The sequence below is a fragment of the Rattus norvegicus genome, chromosome 4 (genome assembly GCF_021556685.1).
Source record: "Rattus norvegicus strain SHRSP/BbbUtx chromosome 4, alternate assembly SHRSP_T2T, whole genome shotgun sequence".
NCBI classification, from domain to species: domain Eukaryota; kingdom Metazoa; phylum Chordata; class Mammalia; order Rodentia; family Muridae; genus Rattus; species Rattus norvegicus.
The window spans coordinates 120,386,920-120,400,885 of NC_141537.1; the positions used below are offsets into that span (position 1 = coordinate 120,386,920).

General features: G+C 44.5%; 1 protein-coding gene across 3 annotated transcripts in view; it reads right to left on the minus strand.

The window, feature by feature from the left end:
• Positions 1 to 3,285: 3,285 nt before the first annotated feature.
• Gmcl1 (germ cell-less 1, spermatogenesis associated) overlaps positions 3,286 to 13,966 on the minus strand; it is a 39,220-nt gene continuing 28,539 nt past the window's right edge. For 2 of the 3 annotated variants that reach the window (XR_015685573.1, NM_001033931.2), the window contains 3 exon segments: positions 12,079 to 12,224; positions 9,189 to 9,276; positions 3,286 to 4,576 (listed from right to left, as the gene is read on the minus strand). Coding sequence is in view for 2 of the 3 variants with exons in the window: in NM_001033931.2 (NP_001029103.1) it covers positions 4,448 to 4,576; positions 9,189 to 9,276; positions 12,079 to 12,224 (363 nt within the window). In the remaining variant the exon portion in view is untranslated. 3 annotated transcript variants of the gene reach the window in all.

Genomic DNA, 13,966 nt, shown 5'->3' on the forward strand with positions numbered 1-13,966 from the left:
ACAGGTCACCCCATACCCCAACCTCACATAGACATAATCTCCCCCAGAGATTTGCTGAGATTAGTTTCCATAGTGATTCTAAATCCCAGCAAGATGACAATTGAGTCATGCAACGAACAGCTAGATTTTAAATCATCATAGCTGGCCCTGGGACACGTGATGTGTGTCAACTGGTACCTAGTCCATTAGCGATTAAAGGGAACACTGGCCTGGCTTGATAGTTGGCTGAAAGAGACAACAAGGCTAGCATTGATGGCTGGGCAATTACGAACACTTGTTCTTTCAGAGGACTGGGGTTCTGTTCCCAGTCACCCAGATGGTGGTTCACAATCATTCATGATTCCATTCAGAAGATCCAATGCCCAACATCAGGCACACACATTGTGCACATACATGCAGGGGAAACATTCATACACATGTATCAACTTTCAAAAAAATTAAAAGTTGGGCTGGAGAGATGGCTCAGTGGTTGAGAGCACTGATTGCTCTTTCAGAGATCCTGAGTTCAAATCCCAGCAACCACATGGTGGCTCACAACCATCTGTAATGGGATCTGGTGCCTGCTTCTGGTGTGTCTAAGGACAGCTACGGTGTATTTGTATATAATAAATAAATAAATCTTTAAAAAAAATTAAAAGAAGTGGTTGGGGAAGTAAGTTTTGAACTGGCTGCTCTGTGTAGACGCGCATGTGAAGGAGTTCACTGGTGCCCTGGCACTGAGTTTTAAGGTTGTTGACCTCGGGGTTGGGGATTTAGCTCAGTGGTAGAGAGCTTGCCTAGCAAGCTCAAGGCCCTGGGTTCAGTCCTCAGCTCCAGACAAAAAAAAAAAAAGGTTGTTGACCTCTCAGCAATGCACGAGGTGTGAAAACATCAGAAAATAAAACATCACTACTGTCACACTATTCACATGTATTGCATACCTATATATCAAATACACAAGTCTGAGGGGCTTTAGGTGTGAGAGGGATACAGACAAAGACGCACTTCAGAAGTGTAGCCACAAGGAACAGGACACCAGGAAGGCACAAATAAGGGGGAGGGTCATACAGAGAACTTCCAGAAGGAACAGATGTGAGTAGGAACCAGCCTGAAAACAAGAAGGGAATGTGAACTGGGCTGGGGGTTGGGAGGGTCTCTGCACATCTAAGGGTAAGAGCAAGAGGTGAGGGGGATAGGGAGGTGACACCTAGGGTCACCTGAGGACACATGTCGAGCCTCTGTAGAGCCTTAGGGGTGGGAGAGTAGTAGTTTTGGGGTACTTCAGTGGACAATTTGTGCTAACACAGAAAGATTAATTAAAAGAAAAACACCTGGAGATAAGGACGTTTATCTGGGTGGTGTCGCAGTCTATTGAGTATAATAGCAGAGACTGGGTAACTTAATGAAAACCCACTTAGGCTGTGGTATCAGGGGCCAGAGTGTACCATGTGGTGTGACAGCTACAAAGGAGAGGTAGAATGGCACTCTGGAAAAGATGCCCTGGCTCACAGAGGCCCTCACACATCACACTTACCAACTTTAATGCCTGAGGAATGTATTTCCAGTGTGACTAGCAGGGCAGTGTGTAATCTCAGCACTTAGAGCAGGGACACCGGGGAAGCATAGGCACAAAGATCTTGAGTTTGAGACCAGCGTGGACTACACAGTGAGAACCCATGTGAAGAAAATCTAACCCGAAAAGTTGGTGGCCACTGCGGCTTTCATTTGCTTTCCCATCTTGCCAAGGTTCAGGGCAAATCCTTAGAAAGGCAAGAAAATGTGTGCCTGCATGTGTGTGTCCCATGTCCCTCTGTAATAATTCAGTCTGAAATTACAATATGGGGGCTGGAGAGGTGGCTCAGTGGTTAAGAGCACTGACTGCTCTTCCAGAGGTCCTGAGTTCAAATCCCAGCAAACTCATGGTGGCTCACAACCATCTGTAATGGGATCTGATGCCCTGGTGTGTCTGAAGACAGCTACAGGGTACTTATATATATAAATAATTCTAAAATTAAAAAAAAACCCAACTACAATATATTCTCTTCTTAACTGATTAAATGGCCAAAGAAATTATTGTGGGTGGCTAGTTTTCTAGTTTTAACATTTAATAAAAACCCAACTCAAACAGAACTTGGTAGAAGCCATGTGAAAGGGCTGACAAGTGCAAAGTCCCCACACAGGACGGCCTTCACAACTGTTATCTGACACTGCTCACACTTTGTAAGCTGACAGTGACCAGGAGAGCTTGCTAACCAACAGGAACCACACAGACTTCAGTCTGACCAGTGACCTAAGTGGAAGGAAGTGGGTTCTCTTTGTTATTGATATGTTCACACTTTAATTTCTAAGATTTGTAAAAATATATTTGAGTATAATATTTTGTTTTTTGACGATGATGTTTTAAAGCAGGGCCTTGCAATGCAGCCCAGGCTTCCACAGTCTTGTGATTCTCCTGCCTCAGCCTTTTGAGTGCTGGGATTACAGATGTGTGCTGTATCTGTTTTTTGTTTTTTAATATATGAAGAGTAAAGATCTCTTATTTCTGAAAGAAAACAATAGCAGCTGGAGAGATAATCATAGCTAGGGGCACTGCAGAAACGTAGCCTCTTACTGGCCCAATCATTGCTTTAGAAATCTCCATATGGCAATTCTAGGAGGGAGAAGACACTCACAGCCGAGGAATTCTGAAAGACAAGGATAATTTGTGAACCTGTCACTGACTGCCAGGAGAGAAAAGCCACCATTCAAACCATTTGAAGCTAAAAGCAGGTGGGAGTAGGTGCTGTGTGCTGGAGAGTAAGAGCTTAGCCAAATCCTTTCTTTTCTACATTCTGTTGTCTTCCTAAATCTGAAGCCCGCTAGCTCGACCAACGCAGTCTGTACCGCAGGCGTCCACAGCAGAGCCTGCCTGCCTTGTGACCAAACTCAAAGCACGACTTCTCTCACTTTTCTAGCTCCTCCCCCAGATGCCACTGATTCAGTTTTCCAGCCTGGCTGTTTTTTCTCCTAGTCTATAATAGAATCCTGCTTCAAAACAAAACGAACACAAAGGACCAATTACTTGGAAAAACATTGAACTTCAAGAAAAAAGAATCCTAGTTTCATCCAGGTGGTAGTGGTAGACCCCTTTAATTCCAACACTTGGGAGACAGAGGCAGGTGGATTTCTCTGAGTTCAAAGCCAACCTAGTCTACTGAGTGAGTTCCAGGACAGCCAAGGCTATCTTGAAACCCTATCTTGAAAAAAACCAAAACCCAAAAACCTAGTTTCAATAAGCCTTTTAAGTTCACTTTAAACAGGGGCACATTCCTTTTCCAAATGAGCAATTTATTATTTGAACAGATACATAAAAATGATTCCAATTTAAAAAAATACTAAAAACATACATCAACCACAAAAGCACTTACTCTGACTGGAGGACAATGATCAAGGCTATTTTCAATAGCAATAAACACAAGGAACCAACACATACAAGTCATGATGCGTATACATCTTATCCTTGACAAAGTACGTTGTTCTAACATGAATGCTTTGTTCCCAGCTCCTCCTGTACATTCACCATGAAATCTATTTGCGTATGTGACTCAAAGGCACTCAGTTCAGAGGTTATAAAGTCCTGAGCTTAAGTAGGAAACAAGATTCCCAACTAAAATTTGAACATAAATTCCAACGATCAGAGAATATGAAAATGTTTAAAGATGTTTCTGTACATAAATAATTCATAACGTAAGAGTACACGGAATGCCAGACAAGACCACGCACGTAAGGCGAAGGAATATCCTCAGAATCAAACTGATTTCCCTTATTCAAGTTTATTTCAAGTCCTAAAGCTGACTCTTGTTGTCATTTAAAACTGTAGGAGAGTTAAAGTTTAAAAAATATGAAAATGCATACATTTAGAATAAAAAAACAAAACGAAACAAAACAAAACCAATTCCTAAGCTTAGTCTCCCAAACCATGAAAAAGGAAATAATGGTTAAAAAGAAGCAGAGACTGGAAAGGGTTAAACTAAACAGAGGACTTAACCGGGAGACTGAAAAATGAAAGGACAGCTTTAAAGGCACCGATTGAAAGAGCATTTACGATTGGCCACTCAAACTACATCCTTAGCATTCTCTTAACAAAACAGGAACACATTTACAGATGAATAAGTTCACTAACATTAGATAGGATCAAAATTCAAGCACAAAATCAATTCTATATTTTGTTGCAAAGAAGTGAGAAATTTACCTACAGCAATTTTCTACTGCTACTAAATGAAAGCTAGAGCTGATAGATATCCTTTTAACATATATGGTTTGACAGATGCTTTCTTGGTTTTAACATACTTTTTCATATGTGCATAGAAATGTAATGAGGGTGAGGACATCTGCATCGTCCACACAGTTCATAAGGCCGGTCACTGTTAGTCACCTTGGACGTGAACGCAGTAGGTCATTAAGTTAAAGCTGGCCACCGATGCGTGCCTCAGTGTCCTGGGTTTTCTGGGTGACGATTACTCTCAGTTCTTTTTTCTGGTGATATATACAAGAAGTTACAGCAGATGTATAGAGGGAAGATCAGCAGTCTGCTGTCCAAGTTCATCACCACTTGCTCCTACAAGACACATTTGTAAGTTTAATGACAACTAGATCACAACATTTTTCTGTCAACAGTAAGTCAAGCTGTTGAATAAAGTAAGCTAGAGGAAGCAGCACAGCGGCAAGGGCAGACTCTAGCCCATCAGATGTCTGTATGAGCTTGTTACCTGTATCTGCCTCAATGTTAGCTCCTGGATCACAGGACAGTGCTAAGGACTAAAGCGGACAGAGCCAGCTCCTCAACAGGGGCAGGCGGCTATTTTCATTCTTCTAAGACTATCTAGTCCCTGCATGCTTTATAAGCACACAGTGCAGAGGGGGAGCACATGCATAGTGCAGAGGGGGAGCACACAGTGCAGAGGGGGAGCACACAGTGCAGAGGGGGATCACACAGTGCAGAGGGGGAGCACATGCACAGTGCTAAGCCCCCTGTGCATAGTAAACTGCCTGCCTGGTTTCAGTTTTTAAGTCTCCAGTATAGCATGTCACTGGACTAAGACAGGAGCCACTGCTGTCATCATCCAGCACAGCTCCTGCCTTTACCTGAAGTCCTACCATGCCCAGAACACAGATACACACACACACACACACACACACACACACACACACACACATATACACATACACACACACATATATATATGTATATGTATATGTATATGTATATGTATATGTATATGTATATGTATATATTCTCTAGTCTCAGCCACATCCTCCAAAAATTGGTGGTGAGAGCCACAAGGGAACCACCACTGATACTGTGTATGTCTCTGGACCTCACAGATTTGTCAGCAGGACTACAGAGAACACAGGAAGTCCTTCAAGGAAGCAACACTGAAATGAACATTCCTATTATCTAAGCCTTGGGAACATCTCATACACTGTAAGCATCAGTCATGATATATATTCTGGAGAATACTGTGAGCACTGTTTAATTAGAGTCTGAAGCACTAATTCCCATGAAGATCAACTAAAACTAGAATACATGAGTGACCAAATAGGTTTAAAGGATATAACTTGTTTTGTTTGCTTTTTTGAGACAGGATTTCTCTGTGTAGCCCTAGCTGTCCTCTGTAGAGCAGGCTGGCCAGGAACTCAAGAGATCTGCCTGCCCTTGTCTCCCATGTGCTGGGATTAAAGGCATAGCTACCACCCAGCAAAGACTACAACTCTTGTACTCTTTGTGAGCACAAATATAGCCCAGGATTTCTCTGTACTCCCTGAAAGGTAAGGTGGTATTCAGGACAATGTCAGGGAATAAAACTGGAACACTGTCATCCTGGCAGTTGGGAAAACAGTGCTGCCAAAAGAAATGTCAGCACGCCATCTGAGCCACCTTGCCTTGGGCAAAACCTGTCCCTGTAACCTGAACATAGGTACATTTACTAAACTTAGTGACAATCTTTGAAGTCATGCACAGTGATGAAAAAGAAAAAAACCACAATTGTGCACAGACTAAGAAAACAAAGGTTCTGAGGAAAACCAGATGTCAGAAGTCTGAGCACAGTTAAAACTGGCCTCAGGTAGATCAATGCGCCAACTCCAGGGAAGAGAGGAAGCCATTATGGACACTGACTGAAACCAAATAAGCACACCAACCTTTGAGTAGCTGCAACAATCCCTGGTCTCCAATCCCTAAGGCACTAGAAGGCTTCCAGCATCCTCAAACCTTTTAATGCCACACAGTATGCCTCCACTGAAGCATCTGTATGGTGGAGTGCCCCCTGCTGTGGAAACCTTGCATGGCCACAGCACACACAGGGCTGTTTCCAGATGGAGAGCCCACACTGTCTGCTGTGCGTTATGTCTTCACTGCTTCAGAGCTCTGTTTAGCCTAGAGTCCATCTAGGCCTCACTCGAGCCTTCAGGGCGTAAGCAGCTTTAGTCCCTTCCCTCTGAGCCCTGTGTCCTGTATACTCGCTCATGACCTTCATCTGCCATCCTTGCTCCTGAACATCTCACCAGGCTATCTATTCACTTTAGTCCACATCTGACATTTCATTACAGACTGTATCTTTCATTACATCACACACAGTGAACTTCTGGACAGCCAGGACTACCCGGTGAGGCACTGGCACAGGTTTAGAATGAAACCAAAGCCTATCCTCTCATAAAGAAACATCTAACGTAAAAAATTAAGTCATAAAGGGAGCAGAAAAAATACAGATGACTATTACAGAGTCCTGCTCCGAATAAGAATCATTCCAAAAGAAGAAATCACTAGAGAATAAGGAGCAGATCATCTTGAAGACTGAAGACTGGCAGCACGTGACAAACGTTGCTGAAACAATGTAAGTCATCAAGTTACATAGGAAGTCAAACAGCACCAGAAATCCAATTACACCAGAAATCAAACAAGCGAAATCTGTGTGTGCCTAGTGCATGGACATGATTCCCTGGATCTAGAGTTACAGGCGGTTGTGAGCTGCCACAGGTGGGTCCTGGGAACTGGACCCAGGTCCTCTGCAAGAGCAGCAGTTGCCCCTAACCACTAAGTCACCTCCCAGTCCCTGGATTCACTTCCACATCTGTAAAAAATTAGCACATATGCAATACTCTACTGGATACACTGCAGAGGGCTGCAACCTGGCCATTAGGAAATGCATACGCTGCCAGGATTAGTGGCACACACTTGCTCTACCAGTAATCAGAAGGCTGAGGCAAGAGAACGAGCAGTTAGATCCAGCCTGGACTAAAACAAAGAAACATACAAATAAATAATACAATGTATGGATGTATGTGTATTTCTTATAGTAAGAAACATTGAGACAACTTATATCCAGTAAAGACGAGTTATCTAAATTACAGTATTTTTATTTATTCTAGCACAAACACCTGCAACACATGGCAAATAAATACTATAACTGACAAATCAAAGGCCTTCAGCCTTAACCTGCTGTCCAGAACACCAGCTCTCCCTGTACTGGACTCTCTCTCCAATTCTCAGTTCTTTTTTCAAAAAGATTTATTATAGATGTACACTATAGCTGTCCACAGACACACCAGAAGAGGGCATCAGACCCCATTACAGATGGTTGTGAGCCACCATGTGGTTGCTGGAATTTGAACTCAGGACCTCTAGAAGAGCAGTTAGTGCTCTTAACCACTGAGCCATCTCTCCAGCCCCTTCTTCCTACTTCTAAAGTGACCAGCAGTTCTTGCTCACCTGAGACTTCACATGCTCACCTTTTCAGCACAAGCTTTCCCTGAGCCATCAGCCATCACACTCAATGTCAACCCTGAAGCATGAGTTAGGGCTTCTCCAAAGCTGTCATCACCCCATTCTCAACCCTGCAGCCTGGATTAGGGATTCTCTCTCCCTCAGGATCCCAGCACGCTGGGGTCATGCCATAGCTTCTCATACTGGGCTACACTAACACAGGCTAGTGTGGATTCCCTCCACCATGGAAATACAACTCGGCATACAGGAGCCACTAAAGTGTCACATGAATATAACAAGGAAGGATGGTGAACCTGGCCTGGAGTCCTTTAGCTTTCCAGCTGCGTTGAGCTGGGGCTGTTGGTTATGAAGTTCCAGATAGTCCCAGAGCCAACAGGGAATTTCAGCGCAGGAAGACATCTGTTGAAATGGACATTCTCACAGACTATCGCCACGTGGGCCCACTTCTTCTGTGGCTCTGCAGTAGAGCTCAGGGCCTTTCCCGCACAAGCCAAGCACTGCCCTGATCTGTCCCCTTCACACTGTGGGGACTGTGCTGAGAGGTTCCCGAGGTCAGGGAGGTCACAGCTACTGAGTCTCACATTCCCTCAGTGCAGGCTCCCCCATCTGAGGAGCATGGCTGCAAGTCCTCTGCTGACTCAGGACAGTTTCCAATGCGATCTGCTTTTCAAAGAACCCCCTTCCTCACCACTAAGCACTCTACCTTTCATTTCTCCTCATCCTAACACATCACGCCTCACACGTGCGTTTGGAGACATGACAGATGACTTCTGAGACAACAGGGAGACTACTACGGATGTCTATCACCTACAGATCTAACGTGCTTTCAGAAAACACCCGGCCAGGCTGCCAGGCATGTTCGGGGTATCCACTGTGAGAGGTGACCAAACACTCCCATGTAGAGGATGGAGAAAGCCTGCGCAGCTTTGTGAAGACGGGATGTAAAGTACTTATTTCCTTACCACCAACCCTTCTCTCCCCCACAGATCATCTGTTTCTGTGGCCCCAGCCTGTGTTTCAGGAGATAGAGTAGCCCTCATCGGAAAAGCTTGGGACCAAAGCGTCAGATTCTGTATTTTTCAGACTTTAGAATATCTTAATTCTAAACATAAATTCATTTGTATTTTATACATACACTCATACAAACAGAGTCAAGGTAATTTTATTTTAATATTTATTGAAAATACTGTTTTATGATAGAACTCTTCCTGTGGCACTCAAACACTTTAGTTTTAATATGACAGTTTGGGCTTCCTATTTTTGGTTCAGGGACCACAGACCTACAGCGCTGGATCAGGCAGGCTCTGCAGAGGTGACCAGGGCATTTTCACCTCACTTTAAAAAATTCACCAAATCTTCACATCAGAATAGTCACTTTAGTGTCAGTTTTATGTAAGAGCCTCAGAGAGTGCTAACACACAAGACGCAAGCGCAGAAGCACACGTACCTGGTCTTTCTCAAGCGTCAGGATTTGGTAGCCAGTCGCTCTACTGCATATGAGTTTTCCACTACTGTCGAAAGAAGCCAAGCGCAATCTAGAATTAAAAAAAATTTTTTTTTTAAGAGAAGACTAAGGCCTTCCTCACTTGCCCCTCTCCCCTTCCCTACCCCAGAAGTCTTTCCTGTGGACAGAGGCAAGGCTCAGGGCTCTGCATATGGCAGGTAAACATGCTACTACAGCTACAGCCGCCACGCTTGGTCGTTAGAACAGGACTCATGCAGCTCAGACTAGCCTTGAACCATGATCCTGCCTCCAACTCCTGATGAGAGTATAGGACTATGCCCGCACATAAGGTGAATCCTTTTTAAAGGATTTTAAAGGCATTTTCAAACTGTGAATAAGCACCACCCAGACTTCAAACTGTGAATAAGCACCACCCAGACTTCAAATGCATGCTGTTCTATTATATAAATAACTTCAAAGCAGGGCAGTGCATGCGTTAACCTCAGCACTCAGGAGGCAGAGGCAGGCAGATCTTGGAGTTCTGGGCCAGCCTGGTCTACAGAGTGAGTTCCAGGACAGCCACAAAGTAACCCTGTCTCAAAAACAAACAAAACCAAGTAAAAGCTTCAAAGTGACCTTTCTGCACTGGCAAGACTCACAGCACATGATGCTTCCCTTGTCATTTCTTTGCAATGATGTCACCACACCCATCCTCAGAGCATGCTGCCCTCCCCAGCTGACACCATCCCCATTAGGTAGCAAGTCTTCACTTCTCTTCCCCCAGAACTGGCATCCACCAGCTCACTCTCTATCCCAATAAACGTTCCTATTCTGGGCATGAGTGCCAGCAGAACTGCTGTCCTTCCATGACGCACTTAACTTACTTCATGGGGTATGTGCTGGGCTTTCCTTTTTTAAGGATGGCCAGTGTTTTACTGTGTGAACATTATCCAGTCATCTGTTAAGGCGCACAAGGTTACTAGCAGGGGACACAGAATCTGATTATTTGATAGCCTTGCTATTCTTGTTTTGGATAAAAAGATGAGACATAGGGTTTTACTGTAGTTTTTACTTTCCTAGTGATTAGTGATATTAAACATCTTTTTGTTTACTACATTTATATATCTTCTTGGGAGAATTTTGTGTATCTGGTGTTTGTAGGGATGTATGTATGCATATGAGCACATAGAGAGGCTTGATGCCAAGATGCCACCATCACTTTAGTGTCAGTTTTATGTAAGAGCCTCAGAGAGTGCTAACACACAAGACGCAAGCGCAGAAGCACACGTACCTAGTCTTTCTCAAGCGTCAGGATTTGGTAGCCAGTCGCTCTACTGCATATGAGTTTTCCACTACTTTCCTCCATCACTCTCTGCCTTAGTTGTGAGACCCTGGAGCGTATCCATTTGGCTGAGCAGTCTGGACAGCGGCCCCACGGATACTCGGGTCTTGGCCCAGTGCTAGTACTACAAGTGCAAACGGCTGGGTCCAGCTCCTTGGGAGGCTGCTATGGAGTCTCAGGTCCTTGTGCCTGCCTGGTGCTGAGCCATCTCCTCAGTCCTTTGGAGAAATTTTAAGCAAGTTCTTGGTGCTTTTCTTTGCTGGATGTGCTGGACTCAACCAGAGTCTTGTACACGCTCCACCACTACGCTAGCGCGGCCCTGGTACTTTTAATCTCTATGTTTTCAGTCATAAAAATCTATTTTGTGTGTACTAGGGTTTTTTTAAATAAGATTTCTTTTGTGTATTTATTTATTTTATGTATGTGAGTACACTGTTGCTCTCTTCAGACACACCAGAAGAGGGCATCAGATCCCATTACAGATGGCTGTGAGCCACCATGTGGTTGCTGGGATTTGAACTCAGGTTTTCCGGAGTGCTCTTAACCATTGAACCATCTCTCCAGCCCTGAACTGGGGCTGTTTTAAATCTTTTGCCTACTTTTATAAATGTGTGCACTATGTAAATGTCCAGTGTGTTCAGACGTCAAAAGAAGGTGTTGGGTTCTCTAGAACTGGAGTCATGGATGGTTGTGAGCCACCATGAGGGAGCTTTGAACTGAACCTGGGTCCTCTCAAGAGAACCTACCATGGAGCTGACTCTCCCTGCCCCACCCTTTTTAGCTGGACTATCTATCTATTCAGTCTCAAACTTCACTGCAAGCACAAACCTTTGCTCCCACGCCTGGCAGTTCGGCTGTAGTTTTGGTTGGCTGTGTACTCTGAATGCTAATCCTCTCAGGGTCACGGGCTGCTTGCAGATGCTCTCCCATTCTGCACCTGCCATCTCCTTGGTGTTCTCTGATAAACAATCTGGATGAAGTCTCTTGATGCCCGTGCTTTTGGCATCAGATCAAAGAAGTCTACACCAAATCTGGCTCTCATGGAACCCACATATGTACATAAGGCTGGTACACCTGCCTGTGCCTGTCTCCTAAGCTTACAGACATCACCACCATGCTTGGCCCCCTTTGAGCTGATTTTTGCAAACAACGTCATTCAACTACTGCTGCAATCAATCCACAGCACCTCACTCGAGAGGGGAATGTGAGCCGAGTTTGCAGGCAGAGCTGGACACAGCATGGCCAACGGGTACTTTCTAAGAACACCCATCTTCCTCCGTTGGCACATTTTATTTGCTAGGAATATAACACAGTGACAGTTTCAAGCCAGAATCAAGTTGTCCATCATTTCTGCTCTAGCTGCTTATGTGACACTGAAGACCTTCCACTCTTGTTTACGGAGACAAGTTTCAAGCAATGGAGTTTTCTCAGCTTCCAGTACTTTCCCATATCCTCCATTTTACCAAGTCCTACATCTGTCTTACTGGCAGTCAAGGTTTCACCTCATTTCTTACCCTTCTGCTGGTGTAGGAAGTGGGGGTGCCATCTTACCTAAATGCTATGCTTCTTCGAGGCTGCAAGCTGACAGATCCACTACATGGCTGGTTTAGCGTATTGCGTTTGAAAATGATGTATCGATTGGTGTAAGTCACAAGGAGGTCAAAGCCAAAATTAAAACCTGTCCACCGCCAGCAGTACTAAGAGATACAAAAGATTCATTTTAGTTCATTGCATCAGCAAGTCATAATTAAAAGTTCAAGGGCTTTCTTCCCTTTACTTCGAATATCTGCAATTACCACCTTCTGTCACTGCCACTCCCACAGGGCTCTGATAGAAATAGAAACGGCCACCATGACCTGACTGCCCAGGCTTCATTCATCCCATAGCCCCTTTACATTGCAGTCCCATCCCAAGGAACCAGGTTTCCCATTGCACTTCTGATAAGGCCAGCTTGGGTACCTGGCAGGTACCTGGAAGTTACTGGTCTTAGAAGTTCTTTAAAGATTTGTTTATTTTCATTTTTTTAAAGATTTATTTATTATATATATATATATATATATATATATATATATATACACTGTCACTGTCCTCCAACACACCAGAAGAGAGCATCAAATCTCATTACAGATGGTTGTGAGCCACCATGTGGTTGCTGGGATTTGAACTCATGACCTCTGGAAGAGCAGTCAGTGCTCTTAACTGCTGAGCCATCTCTCCAGCCCTTAGAAGTTCTTTAAAATGCTTCAACCAACCATCAGACACATGAAGGCCATGCCAGACACCAGTTAATTGGAGAAGGCAGGAAGGTAGTGTGGGAAGGGCAGCACACCTTGGATTAAACAGTAACTTGTTATTCACTGATTCCCAAGCATCTGTTATACACCAAGCTCAACTCCAGGGAGTGGAGGCACAACAGTCGGTAGACTTCTAGCCCACAATTTGTATCACACTCTTGAGTGTTTACCGGTAGGCTGAGGATGGGTGTGTATGGGATGGAACGGTCGGCAGAGTGACAGGAGAGAGCAGGGGACTTGCCGCTAGCAAGCCTGGTGAACAACGTGTAGAAGCTCAAGGAGCTTCGGGAGGAGGCTGCGCCAACAAGCAGACTGGGGATCTGGTTGGGAGGGAAGATAACATGTCCAAAACGCTGTGGGTGAAATCAGGCTTGGCTTCTCAGAGGCAGTGAGAAGGGCTCTATGGCTAGGCCAGGATAGGAACTGGAGATCAGCTCCCAGAGGCAGTCAGGCACCTTAAGGCTCTAGTCCCTGGTAAGGGAGAGTGTGGAAGGCTAAGAGAAAATTCTAGAAAAGGAAGCAACATGATCTAGCTTATATTTTCTTTTTTCTTTCTTTTTTTTTTTCTTTTTTCGGAGCTGGGGACCGAACCCAGGGCCTTGCGCTTGCTAGGCAAGCGTTCTACCACTGAGCTAAATCCCCAACCCGCTAGCTTATATCTTCAAAGACTAACTGGATGTTGTATGGGAGACATGACATAAAAAGTAAAAGTGAAACTGGGATCAGTCTGAACACTGGGACACTGTGTTTGAGAATGATGTACAGTGGGAATCCTCCAGCAGCCCAAACAGGACAGATGGTGGCCTGGGTGTTTCAATACAGACATGATGAAATGCATTTTAAGGAGTGACCCTTGAGGGGTTTCTCATGGACACCAAGAATGTACGAAGAGAACTAGGTATGACAGAGAACAAAGACTCTGCTCCAGGTGGAGAATCCTGGGGAAAATGAAGAGCACTCAAGCTGCGATGCTCTAGGATTCTGAGAAAGATGCATAGTGGAAGTCAAGAGCCATGTTGCAGACAAGCCATAATGTCAAGGGGATACATGAGAACACATAGACAGTCACTGTTGCCAACAGCAACAAGAACCCAACTCCACTTGCACATGGGTCTTTCCTGACATAGCTGTAGCATTTCCAGTGG